Source organism: Tenrec ecaudatus, chromosome 11 (assembly GCF_050624435.1).
Source record: "Tenrec ecaudatus isolate mTenEca1 chromosome 11, mTenEca1.hap1, whole genome shotgun sequence".
Classification (NCBI taxonomy): Eukaryota; Metazoa; Chordata; class Mammalia; order Afrosoricida; family Tenrecidae; genus Tenrec; species Tenrec ecaudatus.
In genome coordinates this window covers 84,533,048-84,555,156 of record NC_134540.1, presented here as the reverse complement: position 1 = coordinate 84,555,156, position 22,109 = coordinate 84,533,048, and the positions used below count along the sequence as shown (strand labels likewise).

At 47.6% G+C, this 22,109-nt stretch overlaps 1 protein-coding gene across 5 annotated transcripts in view; it reads right to left on the bottom strand.

The window, feature by feature from the left end:
* SH3RF3 (SH3 domain containing ring finger 3) overlaps positions 1–22,109 on the bottom strand; it is a 508,325-nt gene that overhangs the window by 68,425 nt on the left and 417,791 nt on the right. For all 5 annotated transcript variants that reach the window (XM_075563366.1, XM_075563369.1, XM_075563364.1 and 2 more), the window contains 2 exons: positions 16,281–16,451; positions 12,112–12,365 (listed from right to left, as the gene is read on the bottom strand). In XM_075563366.1, the coding sequence (XP_075419481.1) occupies positions 12,112–12,365; positions 16,281–16,451 (425 nt within the window). The remainder of the gene's footprint in view (positions 1–12,111; positions 12,366–16,280; positions 16,452–22,109) is intronic.

Below are 22,109 nucleotides of genomic sequence, written 5' to 3'. Positions count from 1 at the left end.
GTCTTTCTCTCCATCATCTATGATATTTCTTCTACATGTTAGAGCTTATCTTGGACTCTATTTTCTGAAAAATTCATTCAACCCAAGCTAAAATTTTAGGATATAGTTTTTCTTGTTACTTCACAGACGTGTACCATTGAGGAAGAACAAATGTTTCATAATCTAGAAAGAGGTTTGACTCATTGCACTGGTTCATATAGGAATTCTAGGATGTGCTGATGTTCTGACAGTGGGCCACAAACCATGATGGTCAAATAGATCAGATGGGATTTACCTTTTGATTTCACCCATCCTGTGTGCCCCAGCCCTGTATCGACCTAGACAGCTAGTCTACTGTTAGTTCCTGCAAAGAATCAACCCAACAGCCAGAGGGTGTTTGAGAAAATGCTGCTCCCGGGTCCTGTCCACAGACTCTGCTTTCTCTATCCCCCTCCTCTTTAAACCTCCCGTATGTTTTAAAGCGCCAGTAACTGAGCCCCCGAATGCCAGCATCCCTCACTTCGTCAACTGCTATGTCCATTCACAGGCACTTAGTAATTAGGAGTTGAATGCATAAGTGACCCTCTTAATACCAACTTTGCCCTGTCTTTATTTTCAGGGTTATAACATCCCACTTCCATGCATGAAATGGAATATTGGTTATAACTGCCCCAACTACAAGCCTCTCTCTCAATCCATCCATATTCCGACCCATCCTCCCTCTGGGCTTAGAAGATCTAAGGTCTTCCTGACGCAAATCACCTCATCCTCATTCTTGATCCCTTTGCCTTCCCAACCGTTCTCCTCTCTCGAACTTGAACTCGGTTAGTAGATTTCCCTTATTTATTAACAACTTAAATCTCTCCCAGTTAAAAGATAATCTTCCTTCTATGATTTGTTCTCCTTAGCGAGAACCTCCTTTTCTTGATGTCTCATGTTCTCAAAAAGCTAGTCTCTATTGGGTCTGTCTCACTCGTCATTCGTTCCTTTGCAAGTATTTTGCATTTGTTCACTGGTAGTTCTCACAACATTTTCTCTGTCTTTGGATGTGAAGTACTGAAGGTTTACGTTTGGAGTTATGCGTATTCTCCCTACTCTGCACTGTTTGTGTTGTCACTGACTTGAGCCTTTCTTTAGTTTTAGAGAATGGTCGGCAATTGCCCATGATGCAGTTTCTCTATCATTCCTTCTATCTTCGATCGCTGAAAGCCTTGTTAGAAGTACCTTGGGGCTCCATGCTTATATCACTTATTCATACTTTTATCTCGATTCTGTATCTGGGCAAATGTCTGTGCATGGCTTCCTGATTTCACTGATCCTATCTTTAACTCCATCCAACAGTTTATCTCATTATCTATAGAACTTCCATTTTGATATATATATACACATATATGTATATGTGTGTATATATATCTTTGTTTCGTAACACTCTACCTTTGTTTCTGCATGCTTACACTGTCAGCTGTCACGTTTGCTTTTATTCTCTTTGTTGGGTGCCACTGAGTTGATTCTGACACTAAGTATAAGTGGTCCTGTACGGGTTTCCTATGCTGTCATCATTATGAGAGCAGACCACCTGGTCTTTTCTCCCACAGAGAAAGTGGGAGGGTTGAGGCCCCCAGCTCTTTGTTTAGCAGCAGAGTGCATCACTGTTGACCTACCCCGCCTCCATTTCCCACCTCATTATATCATAAATATACTGATTTCAAACACCCCCTTTTAAGATTGCGACATTCTCTCCCTCTCTGTCTTTTATGGATTACTTTTCCAACTGTGCTTTGAAGTGTTATTGTACAAGCTCATCCGGACTTGAAATGCTTTCTGGCTGTGGTTTCTTCTATTTCACCTTTGGGTTCTGGCTGGTTTGTGGTTGCTTCTGCTTGGTCCTCTCCGATCTCTACTCAGAACCATCCGTAGCTGAGTGGTTTGGAGCTCTGACCCCATAGGGTCATAATATAGATAGAGGGTGGCTGTGAGTTAGAATCAACTTAATGGCCAGTCAGTGGGTGAATCCAGCCAGAGCCTAGCTTAGCCTGATGGCCAGGATTGGGACTCTGTCTCTTCTTGTCCACACCCTAGATGGTACCTCAGAATTGGCATTCTCTGGACAAGACTGTGATGATAGGTAAACCTGCCCCTATTTCCCTCCTATTCATGAGAAGCATTCTGCCCCTGCCCTCCTGTAGAAGTTAAAAGCCAGACAATATTATCTACATTCCCCTCTCTATCATCATCATCATCAGCAGCAGCAGCAACAGCATCATCGTATATGGGATTATCTATATTTTTGAGCACCATGATTCAATATTCAGTCACAGAAGCAAGAATACTGAGCAACAAGCTTGAATCTTTCCCCTTTACTTTGTTATTCTTCCAACATTCAGTTTGTCACCAGGACGCTGATCTTTCATCGGCATTCCTGCCAATACTTTCCTGGGGCCTGTCCTTGATCATCTCTCATTTGGGTTAACATGATAGTCTTCCCGTATCTAGTCTTCTGATATCGATCCTACACAATACAATCAGATTGTACTTTGTTTTTTTGAGCTAAGACTGATCTTATGTCTTCCCATTGACTTCTCAATATCTTAGTGTGACAGTCCACTTTTCTCCAGATACATGACTCTATTTCAAACTAACACCATTCTCACCTGAACAACTCCTACATGACTTCTTGTGTTCCTATATGTTCCCTCTTCAATTTATTTTCATCTATGGCCAACAGGATATTTATATATTTTCATCTTACATATTTATATACTTTGAACAGTTTTATTGAGCCCTGGTGGGGCTACATGTGGATCTGCTGACCACAAGGTCAGCAGTTCAAACCCAGAGGAGGCTGTCTGCTCCCATAACTATGTAAAGTCTCAGAAACCAAAGGAGCAGTTCTCCTCTCTCCTAAAGGTGGTTATGAGTTAGAATTGACTCAATGGCAGTGAGCTTAGTGTTTGTCTTTTTTTAGTTTTATTTATGTATAATTGAGATACAATAAACTACAAATATTAGAAGTATACACATTTAAGGTGTACCTATTTTTACACATTTGCATGCTCATGAAACCATCGCTGAAATCAAGATCATGAACTCATCAACGTCACGCTCACACGTTTCTTCAGGCCCCTCTGTGACATCTCGGTCCCAACCTTTTCCACTTTCCCTCCTCCGAGAGACAACAGTACAATGGCATTAGCGTCCAGTTCGCATGTCCTACAATTCTGCACAAATGCAACCAGAGAGACAGAATGTATGAGTCTTTGGAAGGAGGATATGATTTCTTTCGCGTAGCAAAACTGTTGTGAGATGCATCCATGTGTGACTCGTGTCCTTGCAGGGCTGAGTCGTGCGTACACTGAGCACACCGCAGCTGGCACTCCGAGAGGACCTTCGGGCTCCTCTTAGTCCGGGCGATCACAAATAAAGCTGTTGCGGACACTGATGTGCACGTGTTGCTATGAAGATCGGTTTCATTTTCCCTTGGGTAAATACCTCACAGGGCCCCCTCTGTGTTCATCTACACTCACCTTGTTTCAGTTTTCAAACACACCAGGCTTCTGCTTATCTCAGCGCCTTTTATAGGCTTTCATGCAGTCTGAAACACATTTCGTTCTAGGCAAGCTCAGGTCTTAAAGACATTTTTGCTTCCTCGGGGAAGTTGCCATCTGCACGCTAGACTTCTCCTTCATACCTTTTGTTCCAAGCACACCAAGCTAAACAACGTTACCTCAAATCCTGAAGTTGGTATTTGCATTGACTTGTCCCTCTGCCTACAGTTTCCCTTCTGGTTTTGTCTGCTCGGATAGTTCCTATTTGCCCTTCAAGACTTCGAGCACTGCCACATTCGGTTGGCACTTTCCATAAGCCTGTCCCCCTGGCTCCGCCCCCTCTCCTCCCAACCCCCATCCAAACGACAGAGCTCTCCTCCAGGCTTTGTCAGTACCCCGGGTTCGCATCCACTGCGGTACTTCCCAAACTCTGTTGAAGAAATGTGTTTCCTTCTCCTGAGGCCGAAGTGAGGTCCGTCTGGCTCTCCTTTCTCTTCCCAAACCCTCGCAGAGCGTCTGGCCTGCATTTAGCTCTCTCTCTCAGTGCTTTTCCCTTTCCGATGAACAAATGGCTGTATTGGGATGTTGGCCCTGCTAGCCACTGATAGGAGGGCGTGTGGGACACTGACCCCTTGACAGGAAGGGCTCTGCCCTTGGAGAGCGGAGTCCCATTAATCAAGTGGAACAAATCATAGTGGATGTTTAGGCCAGTGCAATTAAGTCTTTGTCAAACTCCCCAACTTTGGCTTGAGATGAGAACGTTGATGAAAGGCCTCCCCCTGGCTGGGTTGGGGTCTGCTGAAATGGGCAATTACTGCAGGGAACAATCCATTACTTGTACTGTCAACAGGGCTTTTTCTCTCTCTAAATGCAGAATGAAGAGGAAAACGCTATGGGAACTCAGTGGCATTTAATTTACTGATATGACTCAGCAGGAGCCATTTTTTAACCTGGCCCGTGACAGCAGGGGTGTGGGACAGAGCTGGATGCTGGAAGGCACTGGGGAAGGAGCCATGTTAACCATCCAGAGCCTCGCTTCTCGCATATGTAAAGTGAAACCGATGGAAGAAAATGCTTGTCAAACCCCACTGGTTACCATGGTGATCGAGGACTGAGATATAATGTTATAGACTCCTAGCCATGCCAATTCCTTTTGGTGCTGCTTGTGATTCAATGGAGGAAAGAATGACCGGCAGGGCTCAATTTCCTCCTTCCAGTTGGAAAGTTTGCTAGCAAGGTATGGCAGGCCCAGGCTAGCCTGTCGGTTATTTTGCGCAGGTAACCAAGGCTGCGCGCTGTCATGCTGAGGGGCAGTACTTTCCAACCTGCCTCGTGTCATGGCACAGTGGGAAAGGCTTGTGTGACACACTGGGTAGGGTGTGTGTGTGCATGTGTGTAGAATGTGTATAACCAGAAAATTGGCATGAACTTTGGCTGCCCTCGCTCCTTCCTGGCAGTTCCAGGGACTAAGGGGACCAGTCTGTCAGCAAACTTCTGACCCACTTAGGGTATCACAGCTCTTTTGTAGATGACTCAGTCACTTACAAGACACTGGTCGCATCCCTAGCTCTCTTCTTTCCTGTGGCCATCCAGTCGATTCCCACTCATGGTGACTCTTGTGTGTCAAAGGAGCTGCAGTCCCCAAGATTGTCTTGTGCGCCGTCTTTATGACAGCAGAGCCCAGCCCTGGCTCCCATAGCACTTTCTGGTGAGTTCACACCCTGACCTTGTGATTAGCAGCCGACTACAAGGTGGTAGTGCCATCCACTCGCGGAGACCTGATTCCTAACTGGAGGGTCCGAGTAAACAGCAGGGACTTCCAGCGTGCAATGAGTGTGACGTATTGGATGGCAAAGACTGGAGCTGAGGATCTGGCACAAGATGCTAATGAGAGGGAGTTGTCTCAATATGGAGATAACCAGCTCTTCCCCAGAGCTTCGTAGGTTATGATGGGAAAGAAGCAAACATTAGCCCCCTCTCCCCAAACACGCCAGCTCATTCTTGGCTAATTCAAGCTAAGAGGAAATGTATGAAAGGCACCGTATTCAAGCCTGGGCATCAGCCTTATAGACTCTGCAGCCCAGAGCCCCTGTGAGGTTCCCCTGGACGTTCCCATCACTGCCGCTGAAGTGGACATTGCACCGAGTGATGCCGGGGACAGCTGCCAGGAGTGCCACACTGCTGTCTCCCCGCTTCTAGAGTTTCTCTACTCTCACAGCCAAAGAGGAGCCACGTAACGCGTATTTCCTCATGATTTTGTCTTCAGAACTGATGGTTTCAGGCCAGAGTATCTCAATTCCTAAAGGTTCAGGCATGTGCTGTCATATTCACTACAAGGCAGGATGAGAAAACAGGCTGTGCTTTCTACTAGAGTGAAACACACGCGCGCGCACACACACACACACACGAGTCTGTTCAAAGTCAGCAGGTGGCCACAAATCGACACGTGTCCATGTCATGTTCAATCCATCATGCCCAAACACACTCCATCATTTTCTCCAGGAAACACGTTGCTGTGTGGTGTTTTCTACGTCGGGAATTGTCATTGGCCCTCTCCCAATCCAGAACCATGGAAATGCACCCGATTGCGTGTACTCCCCAGACACAAACCTCAAATCCGTCTCCGAGTCGCAGCCATTCTGCTTCCTACGTGTCTCTTTAATCTGTGCTCAAGTCTGTAACACAGCTCCCTTAGTTCAGGCACATCGTGACCTACGATCTGGGAAAATCCACAACTTTCCAATGGGCACCTTTCCTTGGGCCCAGCCAGCAGACACACTGCCTCGTCCTCCATACTGTACCATGCTGATATTTTATTAAGTGTTATCCACTTGTCTTAGAGATAATGGGTCTCATTGTTCCAAACGCGACCTCCTGAAATCCTTTGACAGGCCCGTAGTGGTGCAAACACTAGGTGGCGCTTTGCTGCTAAACAAGAGGTTGATGGTTTGAGCCCAACTTTCTTGAGTGGCGCTGCAGAAGGGAAGGCCTGTTGATCTACTTCTGTAAAGATCACGGCCAAGACAACCCCCGGGAGCAGTTCTGCTCCGTCCCCTATGGGATCGCCATGTGTCCGAATCAACTCAGTGGCACAGAGGACGGCGGTCCTTTGCTAACGGGTGACTTTCTTCACTCACACGCGTTGTGTGTTGATGGTTCACTTTTGAACAGAATCACAAAACTAGGCTGTACGAGGCACAGGGGGTCCGAAATGAATTGATGGCAATGAGTTGGAGTTCTGATGAATACATCCTAAGTGCTAGGCTCTATTCTTGGCACATTCGATGCGAGGAGATGTGTCATTTATCTCCCTGCTTCACAGAGGGGAGACGGAAGCACCAACAATAATGGCAGCCTATTTGAACACAGGTCTGTCTGTCTCCCATGCCTGTGCCTTCAATCAGTGTTCTATCTTTATTGAATTACTTGCAGCCAGTTGAGTAAAAATGTGCTGTGTCATGTTTCCATTAGTTTAAATATATATATTCCTTCCGCTTGAAATGACTCCTTTGTTCACATGCCTAAGTGTTAATTACCCCGTGCCGTTCATTCTACTAAGGAGTTCTTCTGTGATGCTTCTCCCCATTCTTCCATGCCTCACTCCAACCAGCTCCAGATTTAGACTTGCCCCCAAGTGGAGAATTCAACCAACGACTTCAGTCTGCCACTGATCAAACATGCAAACAAGATGCATTCATAATTACTAGTGATTGGAATGTAAACGTTGGAATCAGGAAGGATCTCTAGTGGGAAAAATATAGCCTTCGTGATAGAAGCCAAGCTGGAACTTGCGTGGTAGAACTTTGCAAGCCCAAATAGTTCTTCATTGGAAATAACTTCTTCAGTATCATAAAGCGCGACTATACACATGGGCCGTGGAGATGGAATACAAAGACTCAAACTGACTACCTCGGTGGGAGAAACAATGGAGCAGCTCAAGATCACCAGCCTGATCAAGGGCCAATCGTGAAACCCATTAATTGCTCATATGCAAGTGTAGGCTGAAGCTGAACGAAAATAAAACAGGCCCATAAGAGTCCAAATATAACCAGGAGTATACTCATATTAGTTTAGAGAATATCTCACAATCACATTTGGTGCATTGAACACCAATGACCCAAAGCCCCTACCGAGTTGCAGAATGACATCATGAACATTGTACGTGAAGAAAGCAAAGGTCGGTAAACAGACAGGAAAGAAAAGGTCAAAGTGGGGTCAGAGGAGACTCTTAGTCTTGACCTGGAGCAGCTACGGCAAATGGAAGAAATGATGAAATGAACGAGCCGAACAGAAAATCTCAAAAGGCAGCTTGGGAAGACAAAGTACTATTATGAAATGCGTGAAGACCTGGAGGCAGAGAAGCAAAAGGGAAGAGAACATGTTTAGCATATCTCAAGTTGAAGATAAGACTCAAACCTCAAGTTATGATACTGTCGTATTGTATGGGCAAAATAGTGAACAATACACAAAGTACCAAACGAAGATCAGAGTCACAGTACTCAAAATAATTGATCGACGTTCAGCCAGTTCAAGAGGTAGCATATGATCAAGAATGGATGGTATTGAAGGGCAAAGTCCTAGCTGCCCTGAAGGCAATAGTGACAAACACAGCCACAGGGATTGAGGGGACCCCAACTCAAATGTTTCATCAAACTGACGTAGAGCTGAAAGCATCCATTCATTTATGCCAATCAGTCGGGAAGATAGCAGTCACCTGGCCAGACATCCAGTGGTGTAGTATTGCCTGGGGAAATCTGCTGAAAAAACTCCCTTTAAAGTGATAAAAAGCAAAGGTATGACCTTGAGGACTAAGGTGTGCCTGACCCGAGCAGTGGACTTTTCAATTGCCTCATAAGGATGCAATAATGAACAAGGCAGGCTGGAAAAGAATTGACGCTTCTGAGTGATGGAATAAGTGAGTATTATTGACTCTACCGTGGACTTTCAGAAGAATTATTTAAAATTTTAAGCATTCTCCTTAGAAGCAAGAAGGGCGAGGCTTTGTATCACATACTTTGGGCATGATGCTATCAGCATGGATTACTCCCTGGGAAAGGACATTATGCTGGGGAAAGCAGAGGGTAAGCCAGAAAGAGAAAGCCCTTCCCTGAGACGGATCGACGCAGTGGCTGCCACAACGAGCTCAAACAGAGCAATCATGGCAGGACTGGGCACTGTCTCGTGTTGCCGTACCCGGTGCTGCTGTGAGTTGGAACACACTTGATAGCACCCATCAAACAACAAGTCCTAAGCTCAAGACCCGTCCTACTCTGGTATGGTCTCATTACCTTAGTGGACACCACCAGAGAAAGGCCCTCCTTTCTTTCCCCTTCAGGCTAACGTTCACAGGCACAGCGTTAAGATTTTAACATACCTTTTGGAGGACATAATTTAATCCAACATAGATTGTTTATATTACATTTAGATTTTCCTGCAAGGGGGAGCACTTCTTTCCACCCTGTGTAAGCCTGAATTGGCCATCAGCATGGATATATGCAAACCAGTTTCACTGAAAAGTAGACAGTGGGCCAGTAGCTTTGCGAGATGGACATTGACCTTCTCTCTTGCTCTATCAGCTACGACTCTGGGGAAAATAGAGTTTCTATGGTGTTAAGTCTTCATTTTTCACACTGCAGATGCTGCTCTCTGAAGCACTTCTAAGGAGGCATCGTCTGGTTGGCTGGATTTTTAGAAAGAGTGTGTTTTATGACTCTAAATAATCTTCCTTCATTTCCCCTTTACATGTTACTTTTAGAGAAAGAAAAGATGTCTGAGAGAAGAGAGTTGGGACGTGAAGGGAACTTCTATAACCTTTCAAAGAAATTAGAGTTGCCGCCTTCTGTCCAGGGTCTCTGTGATGCGCAGGTTTAGGTCACTCAGCTCTATGATTGCTGAAGGTCATTTGGTGTGGGCATCCATCTGGAGACATCATGCAAGTCAAAGTTTAACAGGTCTTACTGGTCAAAGCTAAGCTTTCAAGATTGACAAGCAATGACAAGCTAGGGGAGCAACAAGTGATCCAAAATCAGTGGCAAGGAGGGTGTGAGAGGCCTGGTAGGGATTCAGCAAGGGCAATGTAACCGAGAGAAATTACTGAAACCCAAATGAAGGCTGAGCATGATAGTGAGACGGGAGGAAAGTAAAAGGAAATAGAGGAAAGAACCAGGTGACAAAGGGTATTTATAGAGGTATAAAGACTGGAATGTACATATGTAAATATATTTATATAAGAGTGTGGGGAAACAGATCTATGTGCATATATTTATAGGTTTAGTATTAAGGCAGCAGATGGACATTGGGCTTCCAATCAAGCACTTACTCAATGCAAGAACACGTTGTTCTATGAAGTTGGCATTCCAGTATGCACACCTTTCCGACACAATTACTGAAGAAAATGGGTGCATAAGCAAATGTGGTGAATAAAGCTGATGGTGCCCGGCTATCAAAAGACATAGTGTCTGGGGTCTTAAAGACTTGAAGATAAACAAGCGGCCATCTAGCTAAGAAGCAACAAAGCCCACATGGAAGAAGCAAACCAGCCTGTGTGACCATGAGCTGTCGAAGGGATCAGGCATTAAGCGTCAAAGAACAAAAAATCATATCATTGTAAATGTGGGTGAGTGCTGAGTGGAAACTCAAAGCCCATCGGTAGGCAACTGGACATCCCCTTGCTGAGGGGTTGTGGGGAGGAGATGAGCCGGGCAGGGTGCAGGGTAGCAATGATGAAACATATAACTTTTCTCTAGTTCTTAAATGCTCCCACTACCCCCCGCCCCAATCGTGATCCCAATTCTACCTTACAAATCTGGCTAGACCAGAGGATATACACTGGTACAGATAGCAACTGAAAACACAGGGAATCCAGGAGAGATGACTCCTTCAGGACCAGTGGTGAGAGTGGCGATGCCTGGAGGGTGAAGGAATGTGGGGTAGAAAGGGGGAACTGACTGCAAGAATCTACGTATAGCCTCCTCCCTGGGAGATGGACACAGAGAAGAGGGTGGGGGCAGACGTCGGACAGTGTAACAGGACAAAATAATAATAATTTATGAATTATGAAGGGTTCTTATTATGAGGGGGGAGTGGGGAGGGAGGGGGAAAATGAGCAGCCGATATCAAGGGTTCAAGTAGAAGGCAGATGTTTTGAGAATGATGATGGCAACAAATGTACATATGTGCTTGACACAATGGATGTATGTATAGATTGTGTTAAGAATTGTACGAGCCCCCAATAAAATGATTTAAAATTAAGAAAAAAATATTTAAAATGATTTATTTCCATTCTTGAAGATCAACCTTGAAGATCCACCCCCTAATTTTATTGCATTTCATCCTGGGACAAACTGGTCCTTCCTTAAGAGATGCTGTGTGTCTACTGGCAATGAGGACATGAAGACGGAGGATCAATGACAATGATTTCTTAATCTCAGAGTGCTGGCAATGCTGTTGGGTCAGGGTTCAGTGAAGGTTGTTGGCTCAAACCCACCCATAGCTCCCTGGGGGAAAGATGAGACTATTTCTGTTCCCACGAAGATTCTCTGCCTCGGAAACCATAGCTCGGGCTGCTGGGAGTTGGAATCGACCCACTGGCAGTGGGTTTGGTTTTAGGGTTTAATTTCAGAGCACACTAGAGAGGAGATACTCTATATTTGTGTCTCATGACTGCGCTCTGTCCTGTGAAGTGCTGTCGGTTGGGGAAGCTGAAGGGCCTGGCAAATGAAAGGTCTATGTGGCTACCTAACAACTGCCTCCTTGGGGGAGTCATCCAAAGGCACCAAAGTTAATCATACTAGTCCATGCAGTCTTTTTGCTACAGGGAAATATGTAAATATTTGCAAAATCGCTAATCCATCTCAGCTGCCAGGATAGGGTAACAGGATAAGTCAAGCGAACTTCCTGGAGGCCAGCAGCAGTTTATGATTATGATGAGCATATACAATCTGCCCCACCATGGATTGCCCGATACTGGGACCAAAGTGTTTCTCATTAACTTGTGTCCTAAGTTAGTTAGTTTATTGTGCCAACCTGGCTGATAAACACAAATGGGGTTATTTGAAGGGCAGAGGGATAAATGGCTCGGTGAGCCTCGCCTTTCTAGTTCTTGGGTCTCTTGCTTTCTGATGGTCGGACCAGAGTGCAGTTGCCTTAGCCAGTCCCCTGTTAGCTGGCAAGGCTCACTTCCTGGAAGAAAACCCTAAGGATAAGCCATATGGACCTACCCCAATGCAGCCCTGGGTGCTGGACGAGCCATGTGGAAACAACTGCCAGTGCTGAGATGCTTACACATTCACTGACTCAGCTTTCCCCCTGCAGTCTGCATCATTGCATCTGTTTTGTGAGATGGAGGAGGACTTTGTGGATTGGTGTTGGACATATGGTTAGTGGGTTAATGTTGGACTTGTGGACTTGGGCAGCACTGGGTTGGGATGTTTTCTTGATGTGCACTTAACCTTTATATAAAACTCTCTCTTATATATAAGTTTCTGTGGATCTGTTTCTCCACAGTACCCAGACTAATACATGTCCCCAACACTCTGTATCCAAATTCTTTGGCACAGGAGAGGCCCCGGAGAGCCAAGGTGCATACCTGTTGGGATGGTACTCCGGGCTTGGCTGGCCACCGGCTGGGCTGAGTGTCGCAGACAGCTGCCCATCGGGGGAGAGGCTGCCTGGTGCTGGGCATGAGCCTGAGGTGTGGTGAGAGGAAGGGCTGGTCTGGTGGCAGTGGCTGGGCTGCTCAGACTTCCACCACCTGGATGGATGGTGGTGGTCATCCCTTTGGCCAGTGGAGAGCCTCCCAGGACATTATTCCGGGGTGGTCCAGCGCCTCCTACAGGAACCCTAAGGTCAGAAAGAAGATCCCAGTTAGGAGAGAGGGCTCACAGGAACTCATGTAACCTTGGTGACCGGCAAAGGCCCACTCTTACCTACTAGCCTGGGGAGATTAAAACATGTGGTTGAGTGAATAGAGTCCCCAAAGCAATGCCCAAAGAATTCTTACAGTTGAACGACGTCCAGTGCTCCAGCTTAGAAGGACACTTTTTATAAAACCCTCATGGGGGACGACTTTCCGTGTGAATGTTCAAGAAATAGCAAATCCAGAAGAAACAAGAATAATCTTCAATCAATCAACTATTTTGTAACAGAGCTTCTGCCTCAAATCATTCTACTAAGCAGCTCTGTGTCCCCAAACACATCCAGAAAAAAAGAAGTAAATCAAAAGGATGACCGAGTCACGTCCCACCAGGCTTTAAAACATCTCACAGTGTGGCAGGGGACAAACAATGGAAAAACTGCTGACCCTCCCCACCCCACCCCCACCCTGGAGAGGGCCGCCATTTTGGTTCTGCTGGCCTCTGACCCACACTTCTGGGAAAGGGCACCGAAAACATGACATCGTTCTCAGGGATTGCAAAGAACTTGCGGTTTCATTCTAGAAATAGATGTCCCTTTACCCCAAGGTTCCCGGATGAAACCAGTTAGAGTGTTTAAATAATACAAGAAGAATACAGAAACTTTGTTACTTTGGCTTTGGGCCCCTGTCCCCACATGTCCTTTGACTGAGACAGTGCAGTAGCCGTGGAGGTGTAAAGGTACTGCAGATCTGAGGGGCTTGAACGCTTTTGGGGGTTTGGGTTCAATATGCTTGGAATTTGACCAAGTGGCTCCAGAAATCAGCAGCCGACGGAACCTCCTTGTCCCATCCATTTCGGATCTCAATCTTGATGGAATGAGGGGATGCCCAGGCAGGCTCCCGATCTCTCAGAACAGGCCCCAGGACACGATCTCCTGGCGAGGTTTGGTTCCATTGGGCGAGGACTTCAGTCGAGAGGAACCCCGCCCTGAGCATGAACACCTGGCCAGTGTGTCTGAGCATTGGCTCCGACAACAGGGACACAACCATCTACACCCCCCTCCCCCCGAGACTTCAAGAGCAGGACTTCCGTTTCTTTAGTCCATAGAACACTCTTTACAGTAACCTCTGGCAAGTGACTCTGTCAGCACCACAGTCCCACACAAGATGTTTAGCTAAAAAACAAAACAAACCCCCCCCTCACATTCGCCACCTGTCAAACTTACTTTAACTCTGAAAAAAATTAATTAATAAAGTGGACCCACAACTTATGGGACACTTACTAGCAAGATTCTATAGACATGTCTGACCACAACGGATGCAGACTCCCATCTGCTTCCAGTTTGGCTGTGGTAAATCCCCGTCTACCTTCTCTAAGCGCCACTTAGCAAAGGTGTGCACAGACTGGGTTCCTGAGCACATGAGTCTTTCTGGCCGCCAGACACCACGATCCTCCCCATCCTAGTTTGACACGAACTCTGACTGTCCTCCAAGGTTGTCCAGCTATCGGATCCACTCAGAACACTCAGCTGCAGGCCCACGAAGAGCCTGCCAATCCCGCAGAGCATCGCAGCAGGCCTGGCAGTGAGCACAGTTGGGTGGATACAGGTCTGTCTGGAAAGGACCGTGCCTTCCGCCCATCTGCTTGGCCTCTGTCCTAAAGAGGCACTGCTTCTAGTTGGGGAAATGCTGGAAATTTCCCTTCAGCACAGCAAGGAGCTTGGATCAGAGAGGTTATAAATCTGCAGAGTTACAAGGAAGGGGGGCAGCGCTCCTCCACTGCTGTGACAAGACTGTGAAGCTTTCTTTCCATGGTGAGCGATGGGGCTGGGTCAGGCCGCCAGTGTCAGCCTCTGAGGGACTTCTGCCAACGCCTTCTCCTAGTGACTAGACAGTGGCTACCCAGTGGCCCTCACAATCATACTGCAGTGACCACGAGGGTCTCGTTTCAGTGATGTGAGCTAAGGGGGCTTCTCTTGTTCTTTGTCTTCTGAGGATGAAGACTGAGAAGGCATGATGGCAAAGAACTAACGATGAGGCTCACAAACAGTGATGGGCGGAGTTGACCCAGGTCACCGAAAGCGGTTCAAATCTCATTCATTGGAGAATTTTCTCATTAAAAAAAATTTTAAATGGCCTACATGGTATGGGAAGACAGTTGTTGAAGCAGAATCCTCATCAAAACCACCAGATTCCATGTGTTTCATCCACCCGTATTTGATGAGCACCTGGTACGTGCAAACGGCGTGCACAGAGCTGTAGGAATGCAAAATTGGAGACGGCTGTGCTCAAGGAGCTTAGGAGCTAACCGCCGCCACACCTGCACCCTGATCACAGGCAGCGCCCACAGGGAGCATCCATTCTGGCCGTGGGGGGGGGGGTGAGGAGAGGTTTTATAGAGCAAGTGGACATAGAACTGAGGTCTTTTAAGGATATGTTGGACTGATCCTTGCAGTTGGAGGAGATGCAAAGGTATCGTGGATTTGGGGAAAGGGACAGGGCAGGCCAAGTGATAAACTGCATGGTGGCAGCAGGGGATGCCAAGCACTTCAGCATGACCGGATGACAGGGACAGAGCATGGAGGTCGCAGAACGAGTTGGAGAGTTGGCGTGAAGTCAGGTGATAGAGGATCCTGAACGCACACAAGGAAGCCATATGTAAAATATCGCTATTAGATCCCTGAAGGTGGGGGGGGGCAGGGGGAGTCATTCCACACTTGCAAATAAACAGCAAGAGAGCCAGGTGGGAGACTCATCACCTAAGTAGGTGTCCCTGAGCTCCGTGTTACCGGAGGCCTGGGGCATTCCTTGAGATCCCTCTTCCATTTGGTTCTTCAGCGTCTCCCTGCCGAGGGGCATCTGAACTCCACGAGTTCAATCATCTCGTAATCCATTTCCTTCCATAGCGTTCTAGACTCAGGCCAGCCTCCATTCTCTTCCTAAAGTTCCGACTGAGCACTGGGAAGCATTCAGTGAATGACTGTGTTGAGTAATAACACCACTGCTAGCAAGGACTACTGGGCCTCTCCCATCTACCTCCTTCTATGACTTTGAGTAGTTGGAACCGGTCTAACAATCAGTGAAGATTTCAGGTCTTGTTTTTCTTCATGGCAGTCATGTTCCAAGGGGAACAGAATCCCAGAGGCCACATCTTTAAATGTATGTGAATGTCTTCGAGTGTGCACACAGGGAATTGTCCAGCAGGGGCTTCTGTGAGTCTGACCGAGAGACACGAAGTCAAGCAATGGCATTTCTCTTCGCAATGGGCAATTCTCAGACCACTCTGGGTTACCTCTTTGGTGAAATTTCAAAGTAACTTTGCAAACGTTTTTTAAAATAAAAATAACAGAATCATAGAACATTTGTAAACACAGAGAAGCACACGGAGGACAATTTTTTAAAATCACCTAGCGTGTTAACCCTCTCGTACCATTGTTATCCCCTGTCCTTTGCAGATGTACATACGTGCCTTATGTGCCACGGGTTTCGCTGTGATAATAGGCACACTACACACATGTCCACACGCACGCACTCACGCTCTTACTCTCGTTGGTAACGTTCTCAGCCCTGGCTAGTAAGGGCTGCTCTTCCAATCCAATTCATTCTGTTTCCGTCCTTCTCTCTTAGGGAGCCTGTGTCGCCGGAGGGTAAACCACACAAACCCGACTAGACGGGCAAAATGACTGCCAGGATCCCCTTGCTTTGTCAACCAGAGTCACCGCTGCAAGGAGACCTCGGAGCTCCTGTGCCCTGATCCCTGCGGGCAGTCCCGAGCTTTGTTCTCATCTGGATTGTCCCTTGTGGGGACGGTCCAGACCACAGCATTACTGTTAGGCAGTGACAACTGCATTCGGAGAACAGCAGGGAAAGCATACTGCTTTCCAGGTCTGCTCAGCCCTTACCTGGAGACAGGCGTGACGTAGTTTCCGGGGAACACCCCTGAGACCCCAGTCCTGAGGGATGTCCCCTTGAACCAGCCATCCTGGCACTTCTCAATGACTCGGTACATCTCGCCCTTGCGCAGCTCCAGCTCGTCATTCTTCTGGGGCTTGTAGGCGTACAGCGCCAGGTACCTGTGGGTGACAAAGGGAGGGCCAGCGGTAAGTGGCTAAGTTCATGGGGTGGGTGGGCACAGGGACACCTGTGTCACCTGGGACACAGGTGAGGGCTCATCTGGGGGTGAAGCCTACTTGGAAAAGAGTAGCTAATGTCTGTGGGGGCTTTTCAGTTAAAAAAAGAATTTGCACACACGTTATATCTGACTTAATCTTGATAATAAATCAATGAAACTGGCAGGAAAGATGGCAAAAAGGACATCACTGGACACCTGTGAGAAGCTGGGCCCAGGACCAAGTGTGTCACAAGCCTGCCTGGGTGGTAGCTAATCTGGGTTGACTAGAGAAACAAATCCAGGGAGACTCATATATGTATAGGAAAGAGCTTTATATCAAAGAGTGATTGTATCTTAATAAAACATCCCAGCCCAGTCAAGATCAAGTTCATAAGTCTGATATTAGCCCATATGTCTGATACCGGTCTATAAATTCCTCTTCAGACTCAAGCAACACATGCAGCAATGCCAAATGCAGGAGGATCACAGGACAGTGGGTGGAAAGTCTTGTGGATCCAGTGGCAGTGGAAGCATCTCAGCACTGGCAGGGGTCTCCATGTGGCTTCTCAAGCTTCAGGGCTCTGGCTGCCATCAACATAGCTCCATCTGGCTTGTCAACAGGAATGTGAAGCAGAGCGAGTGTGTGTCCCAGTACCAGGGAGGAAGACAGGAGTTTCCAGAATCCTCAGGAGAAGGTCATGACCTGATTGACAGGCTAGCCTCTACCCCTTCAGTCAAGTTGACAGGAGAAATTATGTAACTGCCCCCATCTCACCCCTGAAACCCCAGGTCCTGGGAGAGAAAGGCTGGGCCCCTCACTGATCCTTGAACTCATTCCATCCCACAGCCTTGGTCTGGTTCTGGGAAGGCAGAGTAAGCACTGTCACCTGCCCATTTTACAGATGGGAAACCAACTTTGGTGAGGCTCATCAGCCCTCCCAAGGCTCTAGAACACCCAACAAAACCATTTGCTGTCAAGTTGATCCCAAGTCGCGAACACCATGTGTGATGTGTGCAGAGGGCGCCATAGCTTCAGTGGCCCTGGTCTCTCAGAAGCTGAACACGGCCTTCCTTCTGGAACTGCCAACCTTTCAGCAAGTAACTGAACGCTTAACCATGTGGGCCACCTGATAGTGTGTATCAGAACAGGATCCCTGGGGGCCAGGTTTGAACTTCCATCCTCTCCCCCCTAGTCTTTCATTCTATCTAAAGTAAGAGAAACTAAGTGTGAACCAAGGAAGCATTTGTAGATTGTTTTTTCTGGATTTAGTCTAAGGCAGCTTTTGGCTTATCTGCCTGATGTAAATCTAATAAATCTGAATTGGAAAAGATCTCAGAAGCCTTTTGAAAGGAGAAGACTGTCTAGTTAGGAAATTGTTAGTCTTCTTTTTCCTTGTGATCCGTGTGCAATGACTAGTTCATTCAAATTCTACTGTTCTTTTAAATCTTATTTGCAGATAAGAAAACAGGACACCCCCTTACAGAAGAGTCGCGGGGAGGAGACAAGGCAGTCTGGGTGCAGTGTAGCAAAGATAAAACATACAACGTTCCTCTTTTTCTTTAATGCCTCCTTCCCCCATCCCACCCCACACACTATCACGATCCTAATTCTACCTTACAAATCCGGCTAGACCAGAAGATATACCCTGGTACAGATAAGGGTTGGAAACACAGGAAATCCAGGACAGATGGTCCTTTGGGTGAGAGTGGCGATACTGGGAGGGTGAAGGGAAGGTGGGGTAGAAAGGGGAAACCGATTACAAGATCTACATCTAACCCCCTCCCTGGGAAACGGACAATAGAAAAGTGGGTGAAGGGAGACATCAGACAGTGTAAGATATGACAAAATAATAATAATTTATAAATTATCAGGGGTTCATGAGGGAGGGGAGTGGTAGGGGTGGAGAAGGTGAGGAGCTGATACCAAGGGCTCAAGTAGAAAGCAAATGTTTTGAGAATGATGATGGCAACAAATGTGCAGATGTGCTTGACACAATGGATGTATGTATGAATTGTGATAAGAGTTGTATGGGCCACCAATAAAATGATTGAAAAAAAGAAAGAAAATGATGATGGCAACGTATGAAAAGTGTGCTCGATACAATTAATGTATGTATTATTAGAGGTCCCAATAAAATGATTTATTAAAATAAAGTTTTAATGTTAAAAAATATGAAAAGAAAAAAGAAAACATCAAATCATGAAACACAGTTGTGGAAATTCTGGTCTGGAGTTTAGAAATGATGCCACTAGCTCAGCCCATAACCCCAAACGGGCCCCCTTACCTCATAGGCTTCTGTTTTGTAAAATACCTAGCAATGCGTGGATCACAACCTCACAGGTGCTTATGGGGATCGGAGCATAATTGCCAAAGTGTTTTGCTACTTTGGGGGTGGTGGGAAATGGTAGGGTTTTGAACCAATGGAAATAATACCTGTTCATAATATTCAGGCAGGAAAATTGGCGGAGGCTGCAGTTCAGTAAGAGACCAAGGGCACATTTTAAAGAAGTGTCCCCAGTCAGATGTCACACCAGTCAGTGTCCAGGCACCTAATTAGCCAAGTAAGCAAGGGCTTACTGGGCTTACTGCCCAAACTCCAGGGAACAATTTTTCCCCATGTCACAGATTCCACTTCCAGGAATGGCTGTTGTCTGTCTCTCCCTGAACCCCACAGCATCTTCCTATGGAGAGTCTTCTTTCAAACTCTCGTTGTGGACAAGGGTGGAGTACCCAGTAAGCACAGGCTTACTCGTGCTTTCTTACTAATGTGCAGGGATTTTGCCATATGGGCTTCACCCCCGATGTCAAGTTGTTCCCTGCAGATGAGAAATTAGCCAGCACTGACCTCACTCACTGGGTAACCTGCCCCAATTCACCTCGGCATGGTGTTACTTGGTGGGCGCATCGCAGGTCCTTCTCTGAGCCTTGGGCTCCCAAGGGCTCCCGTGAGCAGCAGGGCTCTGGGGGTCTGAGGAAGCTCAGGGACTTCCCAGGGCACGCTCCTGGTTCTGAAAGGGGCCTTTGTGTTAGGCAACCACACAACAGCACACAACGCCATTCAACTGCGAAGAACGAGGCCTCCTGGCCCCAAGAGGAGTCCCGGCGGGTACAAACACGACGAATACACTGCTGTTAACCAAACCTTGGAGACCGCCCCAAGGTGCTTCAGGAAAAAATGAAACTCACTGCCCTCGAGTCGATTCTGGCTCCTAGTGACCCTGTATGGCAGTGTAGACCCGCCCATGGTGGTTTCCAAGGCTGTAAATCTTTTTGGAGTAGAAAGCATTGGCTTTCTCCCGCAGAGCGGTGGGTGTATTCAAACTGCTGACCTTCTGGTTAGCAGCCCCACATGTAACCCACCAGAACGCCAGGCTCCAGACTCAAAACCTGGGGACTGACTCAAGATCAGTCGTTCAAGAGTCTAGAGAGCACAGTTCTTCTCCGACACACGTGAGTTCATCGTGAGTGGGAATTAGCGTGGTAGTCACTGGTTTCTGGGTCTGACGGGTCTCCAGGGAGGGAATATTCTAGAATAGAATTAGAGTCCTATAGACACTAAAGATGCCCAGGCCTTAAAAGAAAAGCAAACAAAATAAAACAATTGCTGTGTATATCCCCGATAGAATCTTTTATTCAATTACAGTTTTGTTTACTTCCTTTGTTTACAGTTTTGCCCCCCACCCCTCCGCACTTTCTTCCCTTGGGGACACTCTAGTGCACGAAAGAGTGACATAAAGCTTTATTTCTTTCCCTGTTTGGAAAGGTAAATGCTGAGCATGAAGAGTGACTTCTGAGCCCCGGGAAGACAGACCACGGCGTCCCCACGGAGGACATCTCTCCTCATGAGCACACATAGTCATGGGTTTGGCACGACCCCAGGTGACAACACAAAGCAGAACCCAAGCTGTCACCATCCTGTGTTCCCATGTCCCGATTCTTTGAAGCACTGTTTGATGGCCAAGGAGGAGTTACTGTAAATGGAAGAGCCACCAGACAACTGCATGTCTTCCAACAAAACCCTAACTGCGGGGACTGTCTCACTGCTGAGGGTGGAGAGCTCAGACCCACCTCAGGGCGAAGGCAGGAGACAAAATAAAGCAAAAGGAGCTGAAGAGAAAAGGCGTGGCAGTAATTGGGGGGAGGCTGTGAGCCAATAAACACGACACATGGCGTTTGCGTCTGCCTTCCAGGAACAATGACTGAAGCGTGAGGCCTGTTCGAGCGCGCCTCCTCCTGTGTCTCCACGATGGCAGAGCCATCTCGCGGATTCCGTGGTCAGTCAACAAACAGTGCTGATGAGGGGAATCCCAATCGAGTGATGGGTCCTCAGGGTGTGCTCAGGTCGATAGGCAAGTGCGTGTGACGCCAGGCCTAATCAAACAATTAGATTTCCTTCATCGCCAGATGGGAGAAGCTCTTTGTGCCAGGCCTTTGTTCTGTGTGCATAATTGGGCAACAGGGAGCCAGCAGCCTGGTGGGAAATAGGACCCCCAGGGCAGACCTAACTCCCTGAAAGGAAAATCCGGTGAAGTCCGGCGAACTGCTCGGTAGCATTTTTACTTGGCTGCGGTAGGAAGCAGGTCATCTGCCCACTGTTCCCCAGAGGTTTGGGGTGAGTTCAAACGACCCACCTTCAGGTTTGTTCTCCACGTTGAATGCAAACCATTGCCACCAGCCCAGGGCCTCAACATAGCTTCCCCCTGGGTCCTGTCCAGAAGCTGTTGAACAGAGAGGAGGTGTCGGCTACCAGCTGGGTGCAGTCCTAGCACCAGGCATGTGGGCGCGATGAGCCCATCTGTGCCAGCACGGCAGTATTCCACCAGGTTTCTAAGAGGGTTGCTTGCTTGTGGAATTGGAGATGGGGATTCTCCTTGTCTGTGGCTCTGCTGGCTCTAGGCTTCCGTGGCCTTGACCCATCCCTCTTCCCACCTTTTCCATCTGGGGTTGGCACTGCTTGCCACGATGAGACACGCACAGAGAAACTGGGGCCACCGGGGCCATCAAGCTTTGGTGTCCCAGAGAATCTCGGAGGGCTTCCTCTGTCTGATCCTGGCTCTGGAAAAAGTGCTAAGCCTCGTCCGCCTCTCGCCTGCACAGTGTCATGTCCATGTGGGTTTCTAGTCATAAAACGCTCTCATAAGGAAAGCATTGTATTTCATTGAAATCATGTGCAGAGCGGTTCCTGCCCAAAGCCTCTCTCCCATTGCTGTGAGAGCTCTGCTTGATGGAAGATGCCTTTCCAAATGGCGCCTTTCACACATCCAGGTTCCCAGGGGGAGGGGCTGGCTGCCTCGTAGAGCGGAGCGTTTCACTCTGAGGCTACATGTCACCCACCCAGAGGGCTACATTCCCTTCTCGGCCTCTCTGCTCCACTCCCGCTTCTCCCCTCCCTGCTGGGAGATCCAGGGGGATCTTGTGACACAAACATCTGGTCTTTTAGCAGGACTCCTGGCAAAAGGCATCGCTCTGGACCTGTAGCTAGGCTTCCTCGGGAGAGCTACATGGAGAGGAAAGGACAGGGCTCTCTGCTGGACACCAGAGCTCTGGGAGGCAGGCAGCCTGGGGAATGAGAGCCTGCGGGTACGGGAAGCACATGGGCGGCTTCTTCTGGCTGACGGA